This window comes from Monodon monoceros, unplaced genomic scaffold (assembly GCF_005190385.1).
Source record: "Monodon monoceros isolate NGI ecotype Baffin Bay Population unplaced genomic scaffold, NGI_Narwhal_1 Super_Scaffold_3, whole genome shotgun sequence".
Classification (NCBI taxonomy): Eukaryota; Metazoa; Chordata; class Mammalia; order Artiodactyla; family Monodontidae; genus Monodon; species Monodon monoceros.
The window spans coordinates 98031317-98058633 of record NW_021703780.1 but is presented as its reverse complement, the minus strand read 5'-3'; the positions used below and the strand labels follow the sequence as shown (position 1 = coordinate 98058633).

Sequence of the window (27317 nt, the reverse complement as noted above, 5' to 3'; positions counted from 1 at the left end):
CAGGCTCTGAAACCCGCCCCCCCCCCCCCCGGCCCTTATAAAGTGACCTCCCCTCCCTAAGCTCCTGGCTGAATCAGCACCTGCGAGATTGGGGGCGTTATTAATCATATTAATCCTCACTGCTGCAACTGGGGGCCTAATTGGCTTCCAAGAGGGGCCAAGGTGACTCCAGGTAGAAGGCTTCTGTCCGGGAAGGGAGGTGCTGGGGACCCTGGGAAAGGGCAGGAGGCCCGCCCCCAACTCTCCTGTCCCCGAGGAATCTCTGTCATCTCAGCTGATGGCCTTGGCCTGACATTGGGACCTCTGACTCCATACCCCCACTTCCCTCTGGCTTAGTGCAAGCAAACTTCGTCTTCCTCCCAAATGGACCATGAGCTCCCAGAGGGCAGAGGTGCCGGTTATTCTCTCATCCCCTCACTCAGCCCCTCACCCATTCCTTCCCCACCTAAGTCACCTCCTGGCTCATCCAGTAACCGCATACTGAGAGTAGCCCATCTGTCAGGTTGTGAGCTTCGCAAGGGCAGGGCACTCCCCATGGCAGACACAAGCCCGGCATCACCCAGGAGCTCAAAAAGCATTTGTTACATTGAATTGGAATTCACTCGCTCACTCGTTCCACAATCATTTATGTGCAGGCCACTGGGGAGCCGAAGCTTGAGGAAGGAGGAGCTTACAGGCTGAGGAAGACTCCCGTGTGGGAAGAACAGCTCCTGGCCCAGGGAGGAAGCCTGCCTACCTGCAGAGATGTCCAGGGAGATAATGTTTTGAGGGAGGGGGGACACTGTGCCAGGTTGCCAAGTGGGGAAGACAGCGTAGACTGAAGACAAAGGCTGGGCAGAGGCCTGAGGCCCACGTGGGATGTGGCCAGCTCTGGTGGGGCTTAGTGCCGGGGGCTTTATCCAGGGGTAGGGGGCAGTGCCTTGGGCAGATCTTGGCAACAGAAAGGTGGCTCAAAAGCCCTCAAAGATGGATTGAAGGGAGCGAGGATGGAGGAGGGTACCAAGCGGGGGTGGGGGGTTGACCGAAGCAGGGAGGGGACAGAGGCCCTTGGGGCTCCGGAAGGAAGGCCCTTGACTGCAGGAGGTGAGCTGTGCCAAACGCGTGTCAGGCACCAGATCCCTGCAATGAGCGAGGAAGGCGTGGTCCTGGGTACCCCCGCGTGAAGGGGAGGTGGACCCCGGAAACAGGACTGGGTGGACACTGCAGCACACAGGATGCAACCCGGGATGTCTGGTCAGGCTGGGTTGGGACCGTGGGCCTTGGATGCCAGGTGATAGGCAATGCCATGAGGGTGGGTCCCAGGACAGCGGGATGAGCTCTGGGGGAAAATGAGGGCCCCCATGTATAGCAGGATGGTGAGGACATCCCCCAGGAGTGAACTGGGAGCCTGGCCTTCAGGTGCTCATTGACCATGGGCCAGCCACAAATTTTTTTTTTTTTTTTGCGGTACGCGGGCCTCTCACTGTTGTGGCCGCTCCCGCTGCGGAGCACAGCCTCCGACGCGCAGGCTCAGCGGCCATGGCTCACGGGCCCAGCTGCTCCACGGCATGTGGGATCTTCCTGGACCGGGGCACGAACCCGTGTCCCCTGCATCAGCAGGCAGACTCTCAACCACTGCGCCACCAGGGAAGCCCCCAACCACAAATTTTTATCCAGCACCTACTGTGATCCACACAAGGTGCTCAGTTCTGGGGGACAGAGTGGACAAGAAGGACCAAGGCCCTACCTGCAGGAAGTGTCTTTCTGTGAGAGCAAGGAGGGCCCCACAAACAAATAATGAAACCAGTAACAACAGGGTAAGTTCAGATGGCAACTTACTCCCAGAGCACGGTTGTCTAGAGCAGCCCAAGAAGGCCTCTCTGAGAACTCAAGGGTGGAAGGAGTTCTGTGGGGGTAGAGATGCTCAGGGAGAGAGAACAGCAAGTGCAAAGTCCCTGAGTCTGGGAATACAAGGCCGGCCAGGGAAGTGTACCAGTCTTCAAGACTTCCATCACTTAAGTTCCCTCATGCTAGTTTCTCTTCCCACCTGGGTTTCCTACACCTGTCTGCTTAGAAATGTGCCCCCTTCCCTCCAGCCCACCTGGGGCTCCAGACCCCTGAGGCCCCGGGCAGGGTCAGGACTCTCGCACAGAAGCCTGATGAAATGTGTGCTGGTGAATGAGCCAGGGGCAGGCGTGGCAGGTGGGTGGGGGGTGGTCCCTCAAAGTGCAAGGTGCTTGGCCCAGTGATTAGGCCTGTCGTTAATGAGGTCAAGGTGAAGAGTTTCTGACGCGGCCCTTGGTAGCCAGACAGAAGGAGAGACAGTGGACACCCTGGGTCAACACCAGCCCACATAGCCCTGCCCAGGCCGGGCTGATCCCTCGACCCTCGACCTCAGGACCTTGCTTGTTACCTCCTAGTGCTTATGACAATCTGGAAGCTTTTAATTCCTATTCTGTTCATGTGTCTTTTGTCCATCTCCTAGGCTGTAATGTTTGAGTCCCTCGGGGTAGGCTGGGGCCTGTCCTGCTCACCACAGGGCCCCAGAGCCCAGCTCCACACACAGCAGGAGCATGTAAATCATTTTCCCTGAAACTGAACGAGCTGAGATTTCTGTTTGGTTCACCGAAGTATTCCCTGGGGTCTAGCACATAATAGGTGCTCAAGAAATATTTGTGGACTGAGGGGATGGATCTAGGTTACATCAGGAAGTGCTTCCCTTCTCTAAGACTCAGGTTCACCCTCTGTAGGAAAGTCTAATAATCCCACACTCACAGGGTGAGGAGATGGGGGATTAAAGGCCATCCCTGATGTGATGGAGCTCTGTTCTGTAACGCATGATAAAAAACTAAAAAAAAAAACAAAAAACAAAAAACTTTTTGTTCAGAGGAACAGGCTCATGGAGCGAGCAGGAAGGTCATTAAAAGACACCTACTCTGACCCCCTCCTTGCCGCATTTTGCAGGTGGGGAGACCAAGGCCCCTAGTTGGCAGGGAGTCACCCAGGTCATATGACAAACCTGCCTGGCCACATCTCCCTCCTGCCCCAAAGACGGCTCTCAGGAAGAGCTTCCCTTCATAACTCACACCATGCTGCCAATGACAAAAGAGGGCTGCGCTGGGGTGCTGGAAAAGGCCTGACTGAGTTGGTCAAGCCTGGGCAGCAGTGGTGGAGGCGGCACTGGGCTCAAGCCTGTGGCTCTCGGTCGCCAAGAGAGCCCCGGAAGACCCGCTTCCCCTCTCAGTTTGCTGGGGCTAGAAAACTCCGGGGATCCACGCCCACCTGCATGGTAAACCTGACCCCCTTTCCCCACCAGGGAAAGCGCTCACAGACCTTCAGGCCTGACGATACAGGTTTCACGGTCCTCCCTCGCTGGACTGAGGCTCTGCGGCCACAGCGCCAGGTGTAGCCCAGCCCTCCCCACTTCCCTGTGCCTCAGTTTCCTGTAGGTGATCAGTGAGCATTACTGAAAGCGTTATCCTCTTCTGAACCTCGTTCGATCCACAGCCATGGAGAGCCCCTGCCAGCTCTAAACGTCTGGGCACCCACCCATCACACATTCATTTCCTATTCGGTAGTCATCACTGTTAGCAACGGTCTTATGTGTCTCCTGACCGACGGCCCATCTCTCTCTAGAAGGCAGGGCCAGCTCGGCCTGTTCTTGGCTACACCTGAGCTCGCAGCCCAGAGTAGGTGCTCAGTAAAGATTTGCCCAGTGAAGGAACATCTGCTCCCAGCCCCGTGAGGAGGCCTCAGTCCCCTCTGACCACTGGGGGAAATGATGTTCCTCGGCAGAGCCGGAACGGAGGCCAGGCGGCTAGCCCTCCAGCCTGAGCTCTTTTGTCCCCTGTGTCAGGAGGTTTAGAGAGAGGCTCAGAGCACACGAGGGCCAAGTCCGGGTGTGGGCAACCTTCTGAGCCGCTGCCCCTCTTGGCCAGGCTGAGAACAAGCTGTGAGGAGCCGTGAGGGGTGGCGCCGGGGCCGCCGGGGTTGGTCGTCTCTGCTGCCCCGGGCCAGCCCCTCTGGCACGCCAGGGGTAGGGCTCCTGCTTGGCCACGCAGGATTAGGGCTTAGGGGACAGCGCGCAAATAGCTCGTAAGCCTCTGCGTGGAGGTGCTGCTTGGTCAGCAGCACCCCCCGCCACCTCCCCTCACTGGCTTAGCCCCACAGGCTGCGTCACCACAGCTGAGTGACGCCTTAGACTGAGCTGAGAATGTCAAGGGGGGAGAGGGAAGGAGAGGCCGACTCTCCTCTCCTTCCGGCCTCCTCTCCTCCCGCCTCACTTCCTTCCTCCTTCCTTCCCTCCCACTGCAACATTTGGCCTCAGCTGGGTGCTGGGGACACTGAGATGAATCCTAGACAGTCCCCGTCCTCAAGGAGCTCCCAGGCTTAGGAGGCAGCAGACAAAGGGAAAACTAATAACCGTGAGAGGTGGGAATATGCTCCAGCCCCAGTGCTGTGGGGGCCCAGAGGAGTGAGATTTGGACCAGGAAGTGGGGAAGCTCCCCAGCCTAGGCAGGGGGACAGCTGGGTCCAGGTCCAAGGAGGGAAGGGCCGGCTGGCGTAGAGGCGCTGGGGCCGCGGGATGGGATGGCAGGGGAGGCAGGAGGGCCTACGGGTCCGGGGGGCCAGCTGGCGGCCAGCAGGGGCCACTAAAGTTACAAGCAGGGGAGGGGCGTGGCCAGGTTCCATTCTAGGAGATGTTCTGGAGTCTGGCTGGAGGAGTATCAGGGTGTACTTGGGCAAGTGCTGGGCCCAGGGTGACAGCCCTGCCCAGTGGTGGCCTCTCTGCTGGGGCTCCTACCTGCCCTGAGGTCAGGGCTGGCACAAGTGGAAGGTCATCTGGTATCTGCCACTGGCAGCAACCTTGGAGAAGGGGCACCTGCCCACCTGTTCGAGAGCCACGAGGGGCTCCCAGCTTCGGCAGCCTTGCTGGGGGTAGGTGCAGACACCAGTGGGCTGAGGCCGGGCCAGAGCCAGGGCCACCTAAGGTCTGGCCTGGGGCTCTTTCTGGGCCACCCAATCCCTGCTTCCGTACCTCCTCCTTCCAGGAACTGGGAACAGTGCTGAGGACCTGGAGCCAAGAGGTCAGGATCAAGTCGCAGCCTGAACCACTTCCAAGCTGCACAGCCTCTGGCAGCCACTCCCCTCCCCGGGCCTCAGTCTCCTCTTAGTGAGACAGGCATCTCGAGACCCCCGTGGTGCCTGCCTCACTGTGGCATGGGAGGGGCTGTCAGGGTCATCTGACACAGACTGAGGCTGGAACCTCAGTGTCAGAGCTGGAGGGGCCTCTTGTACAGATGGGAAAACAGCCTTGGAGAGAGGGCTGGACCTGGCAAAGGCCTTGTCCAGGTCGGAACAGGGGAGCAGCAGGACACAGTGCTCATGCACAAAGGCTGTGCCTGCCTGTGACTCTGTCTCGACTCAGTAAATATTTGAGCCTCAGTCTCAGCATCTGTACAATGGACATCCTTGAAGACGGCAGAGGGTTACAGAAGATGATGCATGGAAAGTGCTCGGCACCATGTCTGGCGCTCAGTCAGGGCCAGACTTCACGGGAGCCCCGACCCAGGCCTCTGGAGCTCAGCTCCCTTGTGGCAGCAGAACCTGGCACAGCACACCCTCACCTCTGCGTCGTTCGGCTGAGAGGATGCACGCTGGAGTCTCAGGCTGGGCCCCTCCCCTGCCTCTAGCCTCCATCTTATCTGTCACTGTGATTGGCGCCTGTTAGGTGGCGGGGGGGCTGTTTTTCCCTCTCCTTTCTCCCAGCCATATGCAAGTGCTCTCAGTTCAAGTAATGCGCTAATGGAAACCCTAACACATTAATAAATGTTTAGCGAGAGAGAGAGCATGCATGATCGTACGTAATTAGACACTCAACGGAGGAGTTCTGTTGGCACAACTCTCTGGCTCCCTTTCTGTATTTTCCTCCATCATCCCCTAAGAGAGATGCAGAGGGAGGCAGGGAGGAGAGGGTGGGGCAGGGGTCCAGCTCTGGACTCACCACTGGGTGGCCTCTGCAGCTGCTCCCTTCTCCAGGCCTCAGGGTCTTCACCCCTCCAATGGGGACATTTGTCCCGCTCTGCCCACTTTACAGATGCCCTGTAAAGCATCAATATCTAATCACCAGGGTGGTTTTCCACACATTCCCTGGCAGCCCAGTTCCCTTCTTCCTGCTGTCAGGACTTTGTATAAAGCACTGGACTGCTCGCTGCCTCCTGGGCAGGTAGAGTGGAGGGCAAAGGGAGAGGCCTCAGGACAGGACAGGGGCTTCGCAGCCAGGGCCCCAGCACCTCCACTAGCCCCCATGGCGGCAGGACAGAAATCACCCCCCTCCATCACTGAGCCAGCCTATGAGAACTGAGCCAGCCTATGAAGCACGGCTGGCACAGAAAAGGTCCCCAATAAATGTCAGCTCCCCTCCCCAGCTTCTCATCGGCCCTCGAGCTGCCGAATCGGACACTTGCTGGTGCTCAGGAGAAGGTACCTTCCTGGAACTTCAAACGAAACCCACCCGCTCCAGGAGCTGAAGGAAGGGGAAAGCTTCAGGTCAGCTTGGGGGGCTAGGGGATGGTGGGGAGGAGGGGGGCCTGGCCCCAGCTGGGAAGTAGAGGGTCGACTCCAGAGCCCCCGGGAGCGGCAGCCCTCTTTGCCACCTTCTTTAGAGCCAGATATCTTATCTTCTCATTGAGATGGAGCCCCGTTAAAACCAAAATAAATAAACATTTAAAAAAACCCGTTCCCCTACCATTCCCATATTGCCATTTCGATTAGATTAAATTTTAAGAGCACACAAATGTAATGTTCCTCTCAGATCAAATTAGAAACAGGTGCACTTTTGCATAAGGAAATTAAGTTGCAGACAATACGAAGATTTGTGAGAATGCAGGCACGGATGATGAAAATAAGTAGCCCTTTTATTTGTAATTATTGAGGCAATCTGTTCGCAAAGTGTACATGTTAATGGTCTGACAGATCTGTGGACTCCAGCAGGCTGCCGTGAACAACTCAGAGCCGTTCTGAAAGTAACAGATTTTTTTTCTTAGAAAATATATGTACATTCTCTTCTCCCTCTCCTGGCAGTATTTACAAGGCATGAAATGCCATAAATAGGAATTCCGTGGTTACACAAGGCCCCTCCCTAGAGTTCAAACTTGATCTGGGCAGAAGACACATTCTGACAGTTTAACTCTTCCTTCGATAGCCCAGCTGCCTGCAAGGCGGCCGGGAGGGGGCAGGTGGTCCCGAGGCTGCCGGTCAAGGGCTGGGGTCGTCGATGCGCCTCCGGCAGTAGGGGCAGCAGGTGTGCTGAAGCACCAGCAGCTCGTAGTCCTCTGAGTGGAACATCTGAGGAGAGACGGCCGGGACCCCAGGCCGCAGCTCTGGGCGCTCAGCAGCCCCAAGCTTGGTGGGGACCACTGACCTTCCAAGGGCAGGTGGGTTGGCAGTGAGTCGGGACTAGAAACACCACATCCAGGCCACCTTTGTCTGAGGACTGGGAGGGAGGGGGAGAAGGCCTGAGGCCCCTTTTTTTCCTAAATGAAGCTCAAAGGTGCATCACATTTGCCCAGCCCTCCTGGTTTAAGGGCAGGTACAGAAAGCACAGGGTCAGGGGCAAGTCCACTCCAGACAGCCCATGGAATGCATGTGAGAGTGGGGAGGGCCTAAGGATGGCCGAGTCTTTCTCCCAACTCGGAGCCCTGGCCTTGGCCTTGGCCGCTGAGGGACACCTGTGCTCCTCCCAGATGCCTGGCCTCCCTAAGGGGACATCTGGGAAATGGAAAAGCAGTGGAGATGAGAAACTGGGAACCACACATGAGCTGCAGGCAGCAGGCAAGGTACCTGGAAGCAGGAGGGGCACATGGTGATGGAGGCGTCGGGCAGGAGGGAGCGGAAGTACTGCCACCGCAGGGGCGGGGGCCAGCGCTTGATGAGCACGTCCCGCCGGCTCATGGAGCGCAGCACCGAGCGGTTCACCACCACGGGCACAAACTCCAAGCCACCTTGCTGTAGGGCAGGCGGGGAGAGGGGCACCAGGGCCCTCACTCAGCCACGGGGACATGTTTACGTGGATTATGATCCCACAGAGGACCCCAGACACTTCCCCCACCGGGTCCCTCAATAGAGCCTGGCCAGGCCACCTCTGTGAAGGCACCTCCTCTCCCCCGAGTGGCCCCGACAGGGAGTGTGCGCAGGAAAGGGACCCAAGACCACCCTCCCAGCAGGCCTCATGGGCCTCAGCAGCCCGTCACTCAGAGGGGCGCCCTCACCTCGAAGCTCAGCTTGGCTGTGAAGGGGTCATCGTCTCCCATGGAGTCCAGGGTCTCGTCCAGCCTCAGAGTCTGGGAAGCTGCAGGAGCTAGTCAAGGACGGGACCTGAGGCCGAGGGACAGGCCCCACCCTCCACCCGATGCGTTGAGACCCACGGGAGCTCCCTCCAGGCCTCGAGTGGCACTCTCCCTACCAGCCGTGGGGAAGCGTGGCAAGGTCTGTGGAGTGGCTTTCCAGATGGAGGGACGGAGGGAATGTGGGCCGGGGTGACGCCACGGTCACACGAGGCCGGGGCCACACCCAGAGCACAGGTGGGGAAGGAGGAGACAAGGGGCTCTGACGGGCCTCTGCTGCCCCCTCAGACCAGGCACGGCTCATGGAGACTGGCGAGAAGCCCCGTGTGAGCGGAGGCCTGTGGGCCTGCTGGTGTGGGAGCAGCAACGATGGGCCTGGCTGGAAACCACGGCCGGCAAACCCGCCAGCTCCTGGAGAAACACGCAGCAGCTGCCGGGTGGTCTGCAGGCACCTGAGGTGGCCTCGCAGATCCTGTTTCAGGGAGAAGGCGGAGAGCGCCTGCGGATCCCAGGGAGCCGCCCCTCTGCCAGGTTGGCTGGGTCCGATGAGGAAGGGCCCCCCAGGGGAAGGGAGGCTGCTGGTGCTGAGTCAGGTGCGGGACGTGGCCCCGCACAGCAGCTACGACCCAGCCTAAGCATCTGACGTGAGTGTGTAGAGGGTGGGCGTGAGTGCAGATACGGTTCCCGTCTCCGTCCTTCAGTAAACAACTGCCTGGGTGTTCCTCAATCCTGCTCCTCCAAACGTGGTCCACAGACCAGCGGCATCAGCCTCGTCTGAAAGCTTGTAGAAACACCGGCTCCCAGCCCGCCGAGACCTGCCCACCCAGCTGCTGTGTGCTCACAAGGCCCACCGTGTGCACACCGTGGCTCAGCTGGGACCATGACTGCGGTCCTGGCCACAGGGACACCTGTCGTGTGGCCTGTGGCCCGAGCTGTTCCAGGGAGGGCGTGCCCTGGGGTTTATGCTGACACACTGGGAGGAGCGCCAGGGGTCGCAGGGCTGATGGGATGCAGGCTGGGCACTGCTGGTGGGGACAGGGCAGGTGCAGCCTAAGAATGAAGCTACCAGAGGATAGCAGGCCCCAGAGGACAGGAGGCAGGCCCCAGAGGACAGGAGGCAGGCTCCCGTCAGCGCTGAGCAAGCATCTGGGTGAGGCTGAGCACCCGTCCACGCTAGGTTTCTCTACACCCTTTTGTTGCTTGGCCTGTCCAAGTTGTGTTTCTGTCCCTTGTCCATAAAAGTGACCTGACCAGAAGAGTTGGGCCACCGATCCAGGCGTCATATGCCGCATTGGCTGCTCATCAGCCCCACAGCCAGAAGCAGGGGAGCGCCTTTCAGGAGCCAGGGGTGGGTGGGAGGCCCTCCTGGGTGGAAGGCCAAGGTGGCATCTCCACTTCCATGTGCCACTTCTGGCCTGTGGGCACGTGCTGTCCCCTCCTGCACCGCTGCACCCTGGCCAGCGCTCTGCCCATTTCTGGCCCTGTGCCTGCTCCCACATGGTCCTCGCCATCACACAGGGTGGCCTGCCCTGCCCTGGCCTTACCCCCCAAGGCCCCTGCCTCCTGGCGTGCTCCCAGGCCGACGCTCAGCCGACACACACAGGGTCTGGCCAGCACCCAGGATACTGTTGCTTGCGATCTCTTGCCATTTATTCTCACGCTTGTGTCTTGGCGCCTCCAGGTCAATTAGGGAGACGGCTTCTTCATCAGTAATCCCCTCCTCCAGGTAGAATTCAACCAGGTGCAGCACCTCTGCAGGCACAGGGAGGGGGAGGGGCTGGGGCTGGAATGCTCTCACCAGGCAGCGCGAGGGGGTGGAAGGGTCCCAGAGCTCCTTCCCCACCCAGCACAGGCCTCTCTGAAAGCTGGCAGGTGCAGCATTGCTGCCTGCCACACATCTGGGGTAAGCAAGCATGTGTGCGTGTACGTGTGTGTGCGTGCAGGCATGCGTGTGTACGCAAGGGTGAGCACCGGGGGCCTTTACCCCTGCTCTGTCCCCCTAGGAGCCGGAGGGACTCCTCTCCAACGGAAGAAGAGAAGCGTCTCTGCACAGCTACTGGGAAAGGGCTTTTGACCCTCGTCAACATGGAAGGAGCTGGGGCTTGAGAGCCACATCAGCCTCGCAGGCGGAGTGCCTGACTAGCGGCGCCTCTTCCCAGGCATTTTCATCAGGCAGCGCTGCACACTGGGCTCTGAGGGGTGGGTGCTTCAGGTCGGGGCAGCACTGGGGTCCTGCCTCTGGGAACCCGGAGTGGCTGTGTGTGTCAGGCGGGGTGGGGGTCTCACGGTCCCCAATTTCCAGAGGAGGACACAGGTGCCCCACCCACATGCCGGCCGCCCCAACCGCACACGGCACTCACCGTAGGAAGAGGCTGAGAAGACGAAGGGCTGGCGGCAATTGATGCAAACGTTGCCCAGGTTGTTTAGCAGCGGGTTGTTGGTGGAGCAGCGGTAGCACAAGGGCACCAGCTCCTACAAAATGCCAGCACCACAAAGGCCCGAGGGCCCAGCAGGGGTGGGGTGGGGTCCAGCCCCGTCTCCTCCCCTGGTTTCAGCTCCCTGGGGCCTGGCAGCTGAGAGGAAAGGCCACCTGGGTAGGTGGGAAGGGGGCACTGGAGAGGGCGCAGCGCACAGGCTCTGAGCTGTGGCAAAGCAGCATAAGGGCCTACAGGGACCACAGCGGCGCTGGACACCCCCTTCCCAGGCAGGGCTCAGCAGCGCGGTTCTCCTGGCAGGAATGACAACCACCGCAGCCCCCGTTTACCAGCCAGTCCCTGTGCTCCATGGACTGCACTAAGCACATTACCCACGCTGGCTCACTTCTCCTCACAGCCTCTCGTGGGAAAGCTATCAGGCGCATCCCCATTTCATAGAGCTGGAAACCGAGGAAATGGGGGAACTGGGATTTGAACCTAGATCTGTCTGATGCCAAGTCTCCGCTCTGTGCTTGAAGGAGGGGACTGTGAAAGAGACAGCGGCTGGTTGGGTTGGAGGAAGGCGGGCTGGGGCACTGACTGAGCTGCAGACACTCGGAGTAGATTTGCTGGCAAGTGACAAGCCGGTTCCAGAAGGGGTGGGCTAGGGGAGGGGCTCCTAGGCTGAGGTGAAGGCAGGGCCGACCTGGGCACTGGGGTGGAGCAGACCTGGAGCCTCGGGAGAGCTAGGAAGCAAGGGAGGGCAGGGCTGTGGCGGAGAAGAGAGGACACAGAGAGGGAAGAGGGGGAGAGTTGGCAAGCCAGGGCTTGGGCGACAGAGGGGAGGGAGGGAGCGCAAAGCCCCAGGAGCACGGCAGCCATCTACAAATGAACCCAGGTCGAACTAGGAGGTGTCAGGAGAAGCCTCCTGCCCGAGGGGGCCGTGCCCTCACCTCGCTGTCCTGGAAGGGCTTGGAGCGGATGGTCAGGCTGCCCAGCTCGATGGACTTCTGGAACCTGGCGGGGGTCTGCAGGCCCTGCAGTTTGTCATAGGCGTGCCGGGCCAGCTTGTAGGCACCCAGTGCTTTGCTCTGTTTGGCTAGAGTGAAGAGCGTGTTCCTGCCAATGACGACGTTAAGGACAGTAGAGGCCACTCCAGGCCCGGGAGCTGGCACTGCCCACCTCTGGAGCGAGCTCCGTGCTGGAACGCAGCTCGTGCTGGTGCCAGGAGAGCACGGGAAGGAGTCTGAGCACTGCCTCGCTCATTCGTGGGATGTAAGTATATTTCTCGGGTATCAAGGCCCAGAGATTTTTCCAGAGATAGAGACAGCGTAGTTTCCATTAATATTTTAATCTTGCTTGGGGTTTCTGGGCCTGCTGACGGCTCATTCTGTACCCTGCCTAAGCCAAAACGGCTCCCTCGGCCTCACCCAGCCTGCCAGCCAGGCCCTAGGATGCCTGGCACCAAGTACCCCCCTGCTCCAGCCCCGCCAACGGAGTCTGGTCCCCAACCGCCTGGAGGCCGGTCCCCGGTGCAGACACTCCTCTGTCTGCACTTCACCAAGGCCATGGCGAGCTCTGAGCGCAGCCTCCCTTGCTCCAAGGCCCTCCTTGGAACTCCTAGGCTTTGTGCTCCATCTCAGGTCACCTCAAAGGCCGGCTGTGCCCTGCCCTTCCTCCCCTCCCCCCACCTATGAATGCCCTTCCCCACTTCTCCCTAACACGCCTCAGCTAAATGAGGCCCAGGCCCAACCTCCTCCCCACTCTCCCCCGAGGCTCCTGTTCCCCACACCCCCAGCGCGGCCCCGCCCACCCCAGCGGTCACGTGGAGGCCAGTTTCCTTGTCTGTGTCTCCACCGTGCCTGATCAGAGTCAGGCGCTGTGTCGGGAGCTGTTTCCACATCCCCAGTGGACAGCAAGGGTGAAGCTCAGGGCAAGGGTTCAGTCAAACTCTGCTGACTTGAACAGAACTTGCAGCAAAGGCCGGGTGTAGGTCCCGAGAGCCCCTTGGTCTGTGGCAGCTTCCCCTGAAATGTAAATGACGGGCCTGAAACCCTTTAGAGAAGCTAGTTCTCACCTCTGAACCCTCGACTGGGAGGGTTTTTTACTCAAGGAAAGAAGGCAGGGTTGGGTGGGGCTGGGAAGGGGCTTAGAGATAGTGGTGTTTAGAAGAGGACATGGGTTTATTGCGACTTTTATCACTTTGAGGACCTTCAGGATTTGGGGTCATTTCCTGGTCGTTTCTGGCAGCACAGGCCCTCAGGCCCCGCCTCAGCTCACGGCCCCTCTGTGGCCCTTACCAGACAGAGAAGGAGAGGCCGGCTCACAGGGAGGCCCTCAGGCCGCTGCCCCTCCAGCCTGGCTCACACGCAGGGGGCCTTCAGCTCCTCCCTCCCCCCACCTCACTTCCCTCCAAGCCCTTCCAGGCGCTGGGCGCTCCCCTGGAACATGTACTCCACGTCTTCCCTGGTTACCTCAGCCTACAGGATGGCTGTCACCTCCTCTAGGCAGCCTTCGCCAACCTTGGCCCCGGCCTTAGCTGCATTCCACCCTGGGACACAGCACACGCCCCACTGAACCAGGCCCTGACACTTGTCGCCTCCCCCATTTGTGGCAGTTTGTCGCCTACTGCCTGGTCTGGCACCGGGGATGCAGCAGGTGCTCTGTCCGCCTGGGCTGAATAAACGCTCCTCCCCCACCCCCCAGGGAAGTGCCCAATATTCCAAGCCCCGACGGCCTGGCGTTTCCTTCACTTCAGTCACACCCTCATCTGTGGGTTCCGGGAGGGCCTGGACAGTGTGTTGTCCAGAGGCCTGCTGCTGGGCCCAGCCCAGAGAGCCCTGAAAACTAATCCTCCCTTGGCGCTCCCTCGGTCTCCCTGGCTGAGCCTCTCGTCCAGCCGAACAGCAGCGGCAGGGCGAGCTCTCTCCCCTCCCCGGGGCAGCTGGAGAGAGGGAAACTTCTGCCAGCAAAGTGCTCTGGCCATTAGACAAGAGGGGCGTGACAGAGGGTGGGGTGAGAGAAAGGATACACTTTAGAGATGCCCAGGGGAGTGTCCTTGGTCAGGCTGTGCAGCAGGAACCTGGAGATGTTGAAGAGCGTTTCGGGAAGGTGGAAACTGAACGGCTCCTCCTGCCGTGAGGAAAGCAAACAGGATTGAATTTCTCAGCCGAGCTGCTGCTGGGCCGGGCGAGAGGCAGACACCAGTAGCTCCAAGCGACTTCAACAGAACAGCAGACCCACCCAGTGGGCACCTACTGTGTGCCAGGCGCCTGCAGCCACTGCCTCCGGTGGTCCCCAACCCAACCCCGTGAGGGAAGCATTGTCATCCTCACTGTGCTGACGAGAAAACCGAGGCCTCGAGAGATGATCTGCCCAAGTCACCAGCTAGAAAGGAGTGGAGCTGGGATTCAAACCCAGGTCTGATCCCAAAGCCCAACAATGTCTTTCTCCCAAGCTCACTGCCTCTGGGCTCAGTAAGGATTCCACTTCCCTGAGCTCAAGCTGTCTCCAAGTAGCTCTAAAAGAGGAGACCTTTATGCGGTTTAAGACATGACCTCCATATAAGCACGTCTTTAAGCGGAGGCAATTAACCCTTGGTAGGATGAAATCGCAGGCCTCTTCTCTGCTGTACAGCAGCAGCCTGACTGTGCGACGCCCACAGGTGTGACAGGCGCTGGGGCTCCCAGCTGCATCCCTCCGCCCCCAGAGCCCGGCACAGGCCCTGACAGACAGGCACTCAAGACATGCTGAGGTGAATGAACAGGTCTTCTGCACCCAGAGGCTGCCAGAAGCTGAACACAGTAGAGCAGAGGGAACTTTCTATCAGGAGGAGTCTATAAAAGGTTAAGAAAACCCTGTTTCGAAGGAATCTGGCACGCGGCTTTAGATGACAAGATGAAAGCAGGCCAGCTACCCGCCCCCACCCCCCACCAGTGAGCACCTAATGGTAATAAAACTGACATTTCCTGAAGGGTCTTGCTAGGCCACAGTCATCACTGAGCCACCAGGACTTAGGCCCTCAGTTTGTGAGGACTCACTTTATACTACTTCTTTGGTCCAGAACCCAGCATTCTCTCTTTAGTTCTCACTTAAATTTCTACAGCTTCTGTTAGTTCCAAGAACCCAAGAAAACCTGAGAGTGCATCCTTTTCTGGGTGACAGCCAGGGAGAAGCCTGCCTCTGGTTATACTGCACTAGATGTGGAAGCTAAGAAATGTCCCAGAAAGAGGAGGGAGTGTGTGGGGGGGGGGGTCCTCGAGATTCGCACCTCTCCTCTGGGAAGGACGCCATTATCTCAGAAAAGGTCTGATGCTTCCCTTTCCAGCCTGCTCTGAATCAGAGCTGCTCTGCCGGGCCCTGATGCCAAACCCTAAAACACCACACTCACCTCCGGGCCTTTGCTCCCGCTGTGACCTCTGCCAGGAATGCCCTTCCTCGTCCTCTTCACTTGCCCCATTCTTACTTATCTCCCACCTCTTGGCTTGGGGGCCACCTCTCCGAGGAAGTCCTCTAAGCGTCTCCTTTGCAGGAACTACACTGCAGTCGCCTGTTACTAGACTATGAGCTCCTGGGGGGCAGGGACAATGTCTCCTTCAGCACTGTGCCCGAGGTCTTGGCACAGGGCGTGTCACACAGCGGGCATTTGTTGAATGAAGGAAGGGCCCAGTGAAGAAGCCTGAGCTGGGATGAAGAGCCAGGCCCTGCAAGTGGGTGTGAAGCTGCCACAAGCTCACAGCTGCATCAGGTCCTGGGACAGAGCTCAGCTGTTCCAGAGAGGAGACCGCCAGGCCCCTGCCTCCAGGGGCCAAGGGCGATGAAGAGCAGGGAGAGACGGAGCTGGGTCCCAAAGTGGCTCAGGCAAATTGAGACCGGGCTGGGCCCTGACTTCCACCCTGAGTTTGGGGTCTTTAATTTGGAGGGCTTCTTTCCAGGTAAGCACCTGATAGAGATAAGGAGCCCCAAAAAGACTGTAGGCAAGATGAGGTCCCTCGAGACCACTGGGCCTGGTGCGGGGAAGAGGTGAGATGCAGGGCTAATGGCTCAGGCAGGGAACCTCCCCTCCCCACAAGAGTCATTCTTGCCAGACTTCCCCCAGAGGCAGAGAATGTGCCAGGAGCTCAGCACAAATGAGGGGAAAGAGGCACCAAGGGTGGAAGGCAGGGCCTTTGAGACACCCAAAGGCAACTGCTCAGCCTGCGGGGAGTAGGCCAATGGAAAACTGGTTTGAGGCCTCCACACAGGGCAGTGGGAAGAGCTGAGACTCGTGCAGGGTCACTCTTCCAAGTGCTTCCCAATATTAACTCACTGAATCCTCACAACAACGCCATCAGGTAGGTACTGTTATTATCCTCCTTTTACAAAGAAGGAAGCTGAAGCATAGAGGAAAGTAAACGACTTGCCCAAGGTCACACAGTGGAGCTGGGGCGTGAGGCCAGGGGTCTGCCTTCTCTAAATTAGTGGGGTGGGGGGCTAAAAGCACAGGCTCAAAGTCAGCCTGCCTGGGTTCGAGTCCTGGCTCTGCTACTTACTAGCTGTGGGATCTCTCTGTCCAGTGCCTCGGTTTCTTCATCTGTAAGATGGGGATGACAGCACTTATCTCACTGCATGGTTGAAAGGCTGACACAATAAAGCCCTCAGCACATTGCCTCGTATGTAGCAAGTGCTCAGTAAAGGTCGTCTATTGATATTACCCTCTGGCTTACGAGCACAGGATAAGCTCACGTTGTTGAGTGATCGAAGGTACACAAAATAGGGAGGCTGATAACAATCTGTCACCTGTTCCCTACTGTCAGGAGGCAGATTTAAAATGGCTTAATCAGAAGGATCCAGGAGTAACTAAAAAGAACTATTTGGGTCTCTAGAGATCAAGGCAACACTCTTCTTTATAGAGAAGGAAACTGAGGGTCAGAGAGGAGAAGTAAATTGCTCAAGGTCACATAGCAGGTCAGTGGCAGGGCCAGGGAAGAGACCTCAGGCCTTTGGTTAGAGCTAGACCTTCACCCACCTAGAAGAGAGGGCCCCAGGCAACGTCCCCCACCGATCACTTAGAGAGACAGCACTTTGAGTGGCTAATCCAGAGTCTGCCCGAGTCATCCAAACCTGAAGCAAGCAACCAGAAGGGCCCACTCCAGCTCTGGCTTGCTAATTCTGAAGCCCACATGCTGCACCTCAAACAAGTAACCAATCAAGGAAAATCAAAGTTCCAAACTGTCTCCCAGGAGGAGACGAGGATTTCTCAGCAGGTCATCATGCCCTGGGTTTACCCTCCATCCAGAGGTCTGCTGCTCTGTTAAGACGTACCCAGGGCTCCCAGCTCAGCCGGGACTAGTGCCCCCGCCAGGACTCATCTCCCGGCCACCTTACCGTGTACCGCTGAATGGCGTGGTAGCCGTGGTACAGCTCAGCCAAGTGCTGGAAGTGGTGGAACTTGCCGAGCATCACGTCCTTCTGGGCAGGGTCTGCAGGGCATAGCGGGAGGGGAGCAGGGCAGGAGGGAGAGGGCGTGTCAGACTGTGCAGGTTCTCCCCCGACACCAGACCTGAGCCAGGGAGATGGGAAAGGCGCTCTGCGCAGGAGCTGCGCTATCCTGAGGCAGCTAACGTCTCGGCGGGGCAGAGCACACGGCGGGACTTCTCTCAGGGTCATTCCCTGGGGGAGGGCCAGCTGTGCGAGAGGGCGATCACTGGCATCCAGACAAGCCAGAGCCACCTGGCAGGGAGGGTGGACAGACGTCAAGTTCATTCACGCTCACCTCATGGCTCTTCCCTCTGTGTCCTTGCGTATCAAATCACAAACCACTGGCCAGAACAAAAAATGCCACCTTCTGCTAGAGCTTGACAGTTTTCAAACTATAACCATGGTTCTGGGAGGCTCACAGCAGCCTCATGAAGGAAGCAGAGCGGGATGACCCCCACGCTACAGATGGGGCTGCAGTGCTGAGGAAGGACTGTGACTTGTTACGAGTCGCCTAGCTGCTCCAATGCCAGTGTCTTTCCCACTCCTGCAGGCTGGCCTCGGCCCAGTGGAGAGCATCTCCCTGCCCCGTCTGCTTCCAGAACTCCCTCAGTGCATCATGGGAAGTCTTGTGAAAGAAAGCAACATCGAAACTATCTTCCTGCCTGGGATGAGCGAGAATCTGGAGTGTGTTACTGTAAACGGATCTCTTTTTCACCTTTTCATTTAGTTCAACATTTTGAAACCACGGCTCAACCAGGTCCAGTTACGGGTTCCCAGGTAGCGGGGAAAAGATATGTTCTGAATTAGCAACACAGGGCAAAGCCCAGGGCTTTAATTAAAACCTCGCAGCTCTTCCGATGTTTATCTTGGTGCCAGAGTGGGGCCGGGAAAACAAGCGGCCCTGCTGATGTTTACTTACCTTGAGCTATATCGAGGCACTGCATGGACAGCATCCAGTAATAATAGGCAGCGTCATTAAATCTGCTCTCGACCACGGCATTGTGTGTGAGCTGCTCCAGCACCCTGACTGCTTCCCCCTGCCGCCCGGCCTTGTGGAACGCTGCAGGGGCACAAAAGCACACACCATGGGGGGAGTTGGGTGGAATTCTGCAGGGCTTGCAAGGGGCTGCTGCAGAAGTAGGACCCTTGTCGGAGCATCTGCAGCACCGCGCTGCTGGGATGCGCCGCTCAGGCCAGAGGCTATAAATAACCAAGGCTACATCCTGAAAAAAAGTACAGAGAGATATACGCCTTTTTGGCTGGGAAAAGGCAACCCGCTTTGGCAAGGCATGGCAGACAGAGAAAGCTGAGGGGCCAAACTGCAGGGCAAAGTCCGAGGACAGAAGCACTGCTCACCATCAGTGAGGTTCTGCCCCCTGCCCTGTTCCAGGACAAAGCCTAGTGACTCCCCAGGTGACACTAACAGGACCTGGCACTCTAACGGCCTCGGTGGTTTTACAGAGTGCTTTTGTTGATGATTCCCTCACAACAGAATCTGTGAATCTGTTGGATCGTCACAACAGACCTAGGAAGACGCTTTTGAATGCACTCGCAAGGTGGAGGTAAAGTGGCACACCCAAGGTCACAGAACTGAGCCCGACTCAAGCGCTTGGTCAGTCTCCAACTGAGTGCTTTTTGATGACAACCTTGGAAAATCTGGCTTGGTTCTAGCAACCAAACATTCGTGAAAACAAGCAAAAATTTCTCACATCCACTTAACAGAAATTTCTTGAGTCCCTACTGTGTGGCCAGACCCTCGGGATGTTGGGGGCAGCTGGGGAAGCACTTCTAGCTGTGACGCTTGCCCACATGTGGGTGGCTCAGATGATCCAAATCCTCTGCGTTAGGGAAGGAAAAGGTCTGGCCTTTGTTCCATTCTCATCTCCAATCTCTTGTCTGAGTACCAAGTTACTATGGCGATGGATTCTTGGAAGGACAGACCAGACAGATGGATAGGTTGATGTGTTTTGCCCAAACATGCACATACTTCAGCAACTGGGTGCTCTGGAAATGCTGAAGCAATGGAGGACGTGCTGTCCTTCAACGGGGCCTTTCAGCTGAGGAGCTTCCACAGGGAGCCACTCCGAAATGTGTCCGGAGGTGGCAACTGTTCCCACAGAGAAGTGCAAATGGGATGCTATGGAACATGACACATCCAACTTCAAATAGAATACTTCCTAGAAAAGCAATGAACCCTAGTTGGGAGAATCAGCCTCCCCAGTCTGACAGATCCTGGTCCAATTCTGGCTTTGCCACTCTGTGGCTTTGGGACTTTGCAGGGCACAGTTAGCCTCTGCGTCTCTGTAGGCTACGGCCGAGGTGCAAGGTTATGTGGTTAAGCACCCAGTCAGTGTCTGACACACAGAAGGCCATCACATTTAAAAATTATTATTACCATTTAAAGCTCTAGACTTCCTCTCACTCCTGTGCCCAGCCGTTTTACCACTGGGTATGCTGAGGAGCAGAGGACACCCCGTTTCCCTGAGCCAGAAGCAGAACCCAAGTTTCTCTTCTGGGTGAGGAAAGTGGCAGGTGGGACCATTCTGGCCATTCTGCGGCCACTCTCCTTCCGTCCTCCCCCACCCTGCCTCAAATTCCCTCTCTGCCACCTCCTAGCTGTGGGACTTCAGACAAATCCCTTTACCTCTTCCAACCTCAGTTTTCTCACCTACAAAACGGTACCTACATCACAGGGCTGCTGTGAGGAATAAACAGGAAGATACACTGGAGCTCACGGTGCTTTGCTCAGAGAGGAGACAGGACCTGCTGAAGGTCCTGAGGCATGTGAGTGGTGGTCCCAGGTGCATCCCACGCAGAGCCCGTGTTCCTCCCACGGCTCCATGGCCTTTCAGCACCAAGCACATCACACCCGCCGAGGAAGTTGTCTATCTTGGGGCCCACGGCAGGAGGGCTGGGCAGCCTACCTGACACGTGTGTCTTGGCAGTGCTTTCTCCTGCCCCTTGTGCAAGGTGCCAGTCTATGTGGCCTACCTTTCTGGGCTTCCTCAAAACGATCGTTCTCTGCTAGCCACTGAGCGTAGGGCACGTAGATGTCATCCTTAAACTCGGGATGCTTCTCACCCAAGGCGAAGGCCTAGAGGAAGGAGCAAATGGCTTCTTAATGCAGCAGCCCCCGCGGCCCCCATGAAAACACGGGTGCTTGGCTGAATCCATCAGGGATGTCATATTTTGCCAGCCTGACAACTCGGGGGAGGAGAGTGCCTCCCCACCTCACCACCCCCAGAAACGCAAAAACAAATCAGCTCTTTGAAAACAAAAGGCAATTAACAGCAATATGCAAGCAACTGGATTCAGTAACAACACAGTCTGTTTCTGAACCACAGAAGTGGCACAGAATCGGAAACATTTTATTTTGAGGCTTTGCGTGGGCTCCTGTCGCGCTGCAAACAGATTTCTTTTAATTGCAGGCGACACCTAAGGAAACATAACTGACATTATCATCATTGCTGCTTATGAGCTGTCAAAGATGACCGTGGTCGTGGTGCTGCATGGGACCCGGTGACTGCTTCATCTAAGCCTCAGAACCACCTGTCAGACCGGGAGAACCGGAAATGAGTCACGGGGGAAAATATGTGGCAACGGGAAGAAAGTCTGCCTCATGCACAGCCAAGATGCTCTAATTTATGCTGCTTGAGAAATCTGATAAATGTATCTTGAGAAGCCATTATTGCCTCTGTCCCTGGCTCCACCTTTTCTCATCAGTGACCCTGTCACCTCACCAAATGGAGCCAATTAGCGGGGAGACAAGAGTCAGACAGCTCTTACCAGCAAAGGCCTTGTAGCGGCTCTGCAGACCAGACCACAGTGGGTGGGTGGGGAGGGTGAGGACGGTGCGCACAGCTCTCATCCCCTCGAGGATGAATTTTAATCCAGGGCACAGGGAGCCAGTCAGCTGGAGGGCGGGACTTAAGCCACAGAGGGGCAGCACACCAGCTGCTCCACCAGCCCCACCACAGCCATCTCTCCCGCTGGCCTGGCTAATTCTCTGACCGACCCTCATGACAGAGGAGTCGGGGGGAGGGGGCCGGGAAGAGGAGGAGGAGCTGGCCCCTGAAATGGCTCCGGCCGTTTCAGGGAAAGTACAGGTGGCATCTTCTGCCAAAATGCCAGCCAGCAGGTTTTAAATGTCACACAGGTGTGCCTCCCTGTCTGCGATGCTTCAGCCCGTGGTGCTGGTCAGAGGCAGCTCGGACCAACAGCAGGCAGTGGGGGCTGTCGCATTAACTCCCACATCCTTGGGGTCCATCACTGGGCTGGTACACAGCCAGCAGGCCATAAAGATTTTCCAAATGAATGAACGAATAAGTGAACAAACAGAAAGCGAGTATGGAGAGGCCCTCCAGGATACCCTGGCTCAGAGAATTCACAGGTGAGTCTCGTGACTGCCAGGCCAATGTTCACGCCCACAAGGAGGACAGCTGCTCTCCACCCAAACCCCCCAAATCCCCATGTCCCGGGGCTCAGGGAGGGCCCCCTACGCTCACCTCATCCCAGCGCTGGGTGTCCACGTGCAGGTGAACCAAGGACTTCAGGTCACCAATCTTCAGGTAGGTCTCGGCAGCATAGCCAGGGTTATCCAGCTTCTTGAAGTAGTGGGCGCACATCAGCAGGGGCTCCCGCTCGGCCTTGTCCAGCTTACGGGCAATGTCGATGAGCCTGGAGTGGCGAGAGCACAGGAAGGAGATGGACTCCCGGGAAGGGAGCCCGGTGGAAGGAAGCGAGCGTCTGCGTCTTCCCAGGGCAGGCTCGGTGTTGATTCGTGCTGACGTCCCCAGGCCTCCGTATGGCGCCATGGCCCCTGGTGCTTGATGGGAGGTTATTAATTGAGTGAATACTTAATCCAGAAACGCTGCTTGGTAAAGGACACCATCTCCCCCACCTCTTGCGCCTTTCACAGGAGTTACGAACCTATCCAGCAAGCTTTGGGGAGAGAAATCAACGTTTACTCATCACCTACGGGCATCAAGCTCAGCGCCATGAGCTTTCGCATGTGTGATCTCACTGAATCTTCACCGCCCTAAGGGGGTGGTACTGCTATTCCCATTTAACACATGAGGAGACTAGAGGCTAGGGTGAAAGGTGAAGCAACCTGCCCAAGACTCTGCAGCCCGGAAGTGGCAGAGTGCCCTTTCCAGCACCATTTGAGGAATTCTCACAGGAAAGTAGAAGCAGAGGTGGGAGATGTTTTCTGGGACAGGACCTCTCAAGGAAGAGGCATGTGTGGTTCTGCTCTGAGCTCTGGAAGGAAGGCCTGCAGGGAATCTTGACTGTGCCTCTCCTCCTGGCCAAAGTGCTGACCAGGCTGAGGGGCCATGGGGACCACTGGTTCACCACTTTTCCCCAGTGGTAGCCAGCCCTGCCACTGCTCGTGGGCACATGAGGCTGCGTGGAAAGTGCTTGTTCCCTCTGGTCAGGCCGGGGTTTTGAGTAAAACCAGCTCTCCCAAGGGAAAGGGGTTCTACCCAGCTCGCTCTTTGTGAGGAGCAGCTGTAGCAAAGCCCTGTCTCAGAGACAGGCGAGCTCAGGGAGGCCTGTCAATCTGTACTTAGAATAATAATGGCATCTAAAAATAACACTTCTCAGCAAAGAAAGGACACGTGTTTAGGGAAAGGTGGCACAGGCAACCCCTTAGCACCTCCGCCCCCGCCCCGCCCATTAACCCTAATGTCCCTGGAGGAGAAGCACCTTTTACAGCCAGGCCTGGAAGAAGGACAGAACATGCTTAATGTCTCCTTTCTGCACCAGTTAAGTATCCCCCGGGCAGCCTGATTCATATAAGCTGCAAATGAAAGTGACAGGCAAAGCCAGAGGATTGAGCGGGGGACCTAAAGCTGCCTGGCTCTCTCCTGTACCACACCTTTCATGAACAGAATAACTGGGGGGCAAAATCTGTACCTCTATCTTCAAGAAACGTTATCCTTGGACAAGAGAAAGATGGGGTAGTAGGTCACCCACCCAGGTCCCTTTGTGAGGGACCACACCAACCACATGACTTAGCCATCAACCAGCCCCTCCCCCTCCCAGGTCCCGGGCCACTGCTACCTGTTTCTAGAACAGCCAACAGCTTTCAGGGCTTAGACTGAGCCAAACTCAGGAGCCACTCCCTCACCTCTTCTCCTGTGCCAGCTGTAGCAGCCTATACGTGTGTACATGTGTGAGCACAAAGCCCACTCTCCCTGACGGTAGGAGGAGAAAGCCCTCTGCCTGAAGGTCTGATGCTCTAAGAGTCCTAAGACCAAATCCATGCTCTGTCTGGCAGCTCCACCCCAAGCCCCCGTTGCTTCTGTTCTCTGCCTTGAATCAGCTCTGCCAGAATCAGCTCTGCCGGCCCTGCCCCGACGCACCCTGCCTTGGGTCCTGTCAGTTCACCTCCTCCACGTCTCTCTCGTTCTCTCAGCTGCCGCACTGGCCACTTACCTGGTCCTCCTCTAGTTTTCCCTCCATCCCCCACCTGCTGCCTGAGTGGGCTTCCTAGAGCACAGCCCCGACCAGGGGTCCTCACCACCTACTGACAAATCTAAGCGCCTCAGTTTGGCTGGCCCCGGAGGCCGTCCCGGTGAGGCCAGCCCCGATGCCCCTGCCGCAGCCTGCATCCTCCACCCTCACCTGGACCCTTCATGTGACCAATGCCAACTTGTCCTGCTTGGGCAGTTCTTCCACCTGCACGATCTTCCCTTCCTACCATCTCTACCTCCTGAAATTCGTCAAATGACCTTCGTGCAAAGACTACCTCTCAGGAGAAGACATCCAGGGCTCCTCCCGTGAGAATTCACGTCTCCTTCCCTAACATGCTTAGGACTTTTCTTGTTCTTTTCAGGGCCTACCATCATACTGCTTATGGTCACTGAGATCAGTCTGTAGCTCTGCTCCACAAATTCCCAGCTACCTGGCCTTATACGATCACTTGGTCCCTGAAACTTGGTTTCCTCCTTTGAAGGTGGGCATGGAAACACCAACGCGGAGGGTGTGGGGGAGAACCAAAGGCCGGCTCGTAGGGAGGGCTCAGGGAATGGCAGTCCCGGGGCCTGGGTGGCTCCCCCCTCAGTCCCCACCACCCTTTCCCCAGGGCCTTGTTGAGCTTCCCGAAGGCAGCGACTGCCTCGTTCAGTCTCTGTGTCTCCCAAAAACCAAGTCACCATCACCTTCGGATCAGATACTTAGAGAAACACTAGTTTTTTCCTTGTCAGTCAAAACCAAGAGCTGACATGACATGACATGCTGCCAAATGCCTCTTGGGGCAGGGACTGAAAACCTACGTGTCAACCCAGCCGTGGTCACCGCTGATCTCTATGGCCTTGCTGTGCTCGCCCGCCGAGATGTACATCTCCACGGCAGCTTTGGGCTCGTTGATATTTCGAGCCCAGTCGGCCTGTTTGGTGATTAGCATCTTTGTTTCTTTGGGGTCTCCAGATCCAAGGAAATCCTGAGGAAGCACAACAAACAAAACCATTCCGGATTAGAACTTCCTGCTGCCAGCATTACGTCAGGCTGCTGAAGGCTGCAGCAAGGAAGGGCCCCATTTGGCTGCAGCAGGCGGTCAGGATGCAGGCATGAGCCCGTACCCTCGGGGCGGACTGCAGGGCAGGCCCAAGTGCTGGGGAGGAGGGCTCAAAGGCCACCCCACAGGTGCTCCTGGGGGTACGAGGTCAGTGTCAAGGACTATGGCCCTCAATGTTTCTTGCCCTTCCCACTAATGGACGTTTGTTCTTCAGCTAAACAACACTTTCCCGAATCTCTGGAGTACTGCATACAACCCCGCGGTGTGGGAGGTTTATGATCAGAGTACTTTGCTTCTCTCTCATGTAGAGTTTGATGTATGTGTAACTATTCCTTTATAGTGACTTTACACAGTTTCAAACAGTCAGACCTAAAATCTTTATTCAGAGTGTAAGGATGATACCACACGCCTCAGAGTGAGGCTGAGTATGTGGTCCCCTGAACTTAAAGGAGGCAAGATGGTTTACAGAGTTCTACGACGGCCCCTCAGCCATCACCACACTGCAAGTCTCACTGGCATCCGTTTTCTGACTCTGTTCATGTTCTGCTGCCTGAACTCAGGGCGTTGCCCCCTCGGCTTTGCCCCAGCTGTTTGCCTGGGGCCGACAGGGAGCACGAGTGGTTTTGGTTAATTACTTCTCAACAGGATAGTATCAGACCCTGCCCTGAGATCAGGTCTACAGGGGTGGGGACAGCAGGAGGCCGTGGGGGATCTGAGGCAGGGAGAAGGGGCTGGGAGAGAATCCATGAAGGAGGAGAGGCCTGTGTTCCTTCCACCGCAACAGGGGCCTCTGAGGGGCCGTGCCCAGCTTCCCCAGGTTGGCCTTAGAATTCGCAAGAAACAGTCTCAGAAAATCACCTCTTTTCAGGATACAGTTACCCAAAATATGTGTTGAGGGTTGCCACAGTTGAGGCAGCTTTTGGTGCTGACAATTTGAAAGGTGGGGCTTTTCAAAAAGGGAAATTGAGAGTGCTTGGAGCCCAGCTCTGCACTCCTCCTAAGAAGCAGTTTGTCTCAGGAATAATGTACCCTGCAGAGGCTGCGCTGTGTCAAGCTCACAAAGCATAAGAAAGCACTCCTTTCTCCACTGTACATTCCTGCCTCTTTTATCAAAGATAAGGTGACCATATGTGCGTGGGTTTATCTCTGGGCTTTCTATCCTGTTCCACTTATCTATATTTCTGTTTTTGTGCCAGTACCATACTGTCTTGATTACTGTAGCTTTGTAGTATAGTCTGAAGTCAGGGAGCCTGATTCCTCCAGCTCCATTTTTCGTTCTCAAGATTGCTTTGGCTATTCGGGGTCTTTTGTGTTTCCATACAAATTGTGAACTTTTTTGTTCTAGTTCTGTGAAAAATGCCAGTGGTAGTTTGACAGGGAGTGCATTGAATCTGTAGATTGCTTTGGGTAGTAGAGTCATTTTCACAATGTAGAGCAGAGAAAGGACAGCCTCTTCAATAAGTGATGCTAGGACAACTGGACAGGTACATGTAAAAGTATGAGATTAGAACACTCCCTAACACCATACACAAAAATACGCTCAAAATGGATTAAAGACCTAAATGTAAGGCCAGAAACTATCAAACTCTTAGAGGAAAACATAGGCAGAACACTCTATGACATAAATCACAGCAAGATCCTTTTTGACCCACCTCCTAGAGAAATGGAAATAAAAACAAAAATAAACAAATGGGACCTAATGAAACTTCAAAGCTTTTGCACAGCAAAGGAAATCATAAACAAGACCAAAAGACAACCCCCAGAATGGGAGAAAGTATTTGCAAATGAAGCAACTGACAAAGGATTAATCTCCAAAATTTACAAGCAGCTCATGTAGCTCAATAACAAAAAAACAAACAACCCTATCCAAAAATGGGCAGAAGACCTAAATAGACATTTCTCCAAAGAAGATATACAGATTGCCAACAAACACATGAAAGAATGCTCTACATCATTAATCATTAGAGAAATGCAAATCAAAACTACAATGAGATGTCATCTCACACTGGTCAGAATGGCCATCATAAAAAATCTAGAAACAATAAATGCTAGAGAGGGTGTGGAGAAAAGGGAACACTCTTGCACTGCTGGTGGGAATGTGAATTGGTACAGCCACTATGGAGAACAGTATGGAGCTTCCTTAAAAAACTACAAATAGAACTACCATATGACCCAGCAATCCCACTACTGGGCATATACCCTGAGAAAACCATAATTCAAAAACAGTCATGTACCAAAATGTTCACTGCAGCTCTATTTACAATAGCCAGGAGATGGAAGCAACCTAAGTGTCCATCATCGGATGAATGGATAAAGAAGATGTGGCACATATATACAATGGAATATTACTCAGCCATAAAAAGAAACGAAATTGAGTTATTTGTAGTGAGTTGGATGGACCTAGAGTCTGTCACACAGAGTGAAGTGAGTCAGAAAGAGAAAGACAAATACCGTATGCTAACACATATATATGGAATCTAAGAAAAAAAAATGTCATGAAGAACCTAGGGGTAAGACGGAAATAAAGACACAGACCTACTAGAGAATGGACTTGAAGATATGGGGAGGGAGAAGGGTAAGCTGTGACAAAGTGAGAGAGTG

At 56.1% G+C, this 27317-nt stretch overlaps 1 protein-coding gene across 9 annotated transcripts in view; it reads right to left on the bottom strand.

Annotated features, from left to right (window-relative positions):
- Window positions 1–6862: 6862 nt before the first annotated feature.
- IFT122 (intraflagellar transport 122) overlaps window positions 6863–27317 on the bottom strand; it is a 69622-nt gene continuing 49167 nt past the window's right edge. For 7 of the 9 annotated variants that reach the window (XM_029242387.1, XM_029242380.1, XM_029242381.1 and 4 more), the window contains 12 exons: window positions 24475–24641; window positions 21703–21874; window positions 20189–20291; window positions 18117–18257; window positions 17105–17199; window positions 13770–13870; window positions 11692–11857; window positions 10685–10796; window positions 9951–10076; window positions 8250–8329; window positions 7822–7986; window positions 6863–7326 (listed from right to left, as the gene is read on the bottom strand). In XM_029242387.1, the coding sequence (XP_029098220.1) occupies window positions 7237–7326; window positions 7822–7986; window positions 8250–8329; window positions 9951–10076; window positions 10685–10796; window positions 11692–11857; window positions 13770–13870; window positions 17105–17199; window positions 18117–18257; window positions 20189–20291; window positions 21703–21874; window positions 24475–24641 (1518 nt within the window). In that variant the 3' untranslated portion in view covers window positions 6863–7236. Of the gene's footprint in view, window positions 7403–7821; window positions 7987–8249; window positions 8330–9950; window positions 10077–10684; window positions 10797–11691; window positions 11858–13769; window positions 13871–17104; window positions 17200–18116; window positions 18258–20188; window positions 20292–21702; window positions 21875–24474; window positions 24642–27317 lie in introns of all 9 variants that reach the window. The other 2 variants (XM_029242379.1, XM_029242378.1) reach the window with 2 other exon arrangements.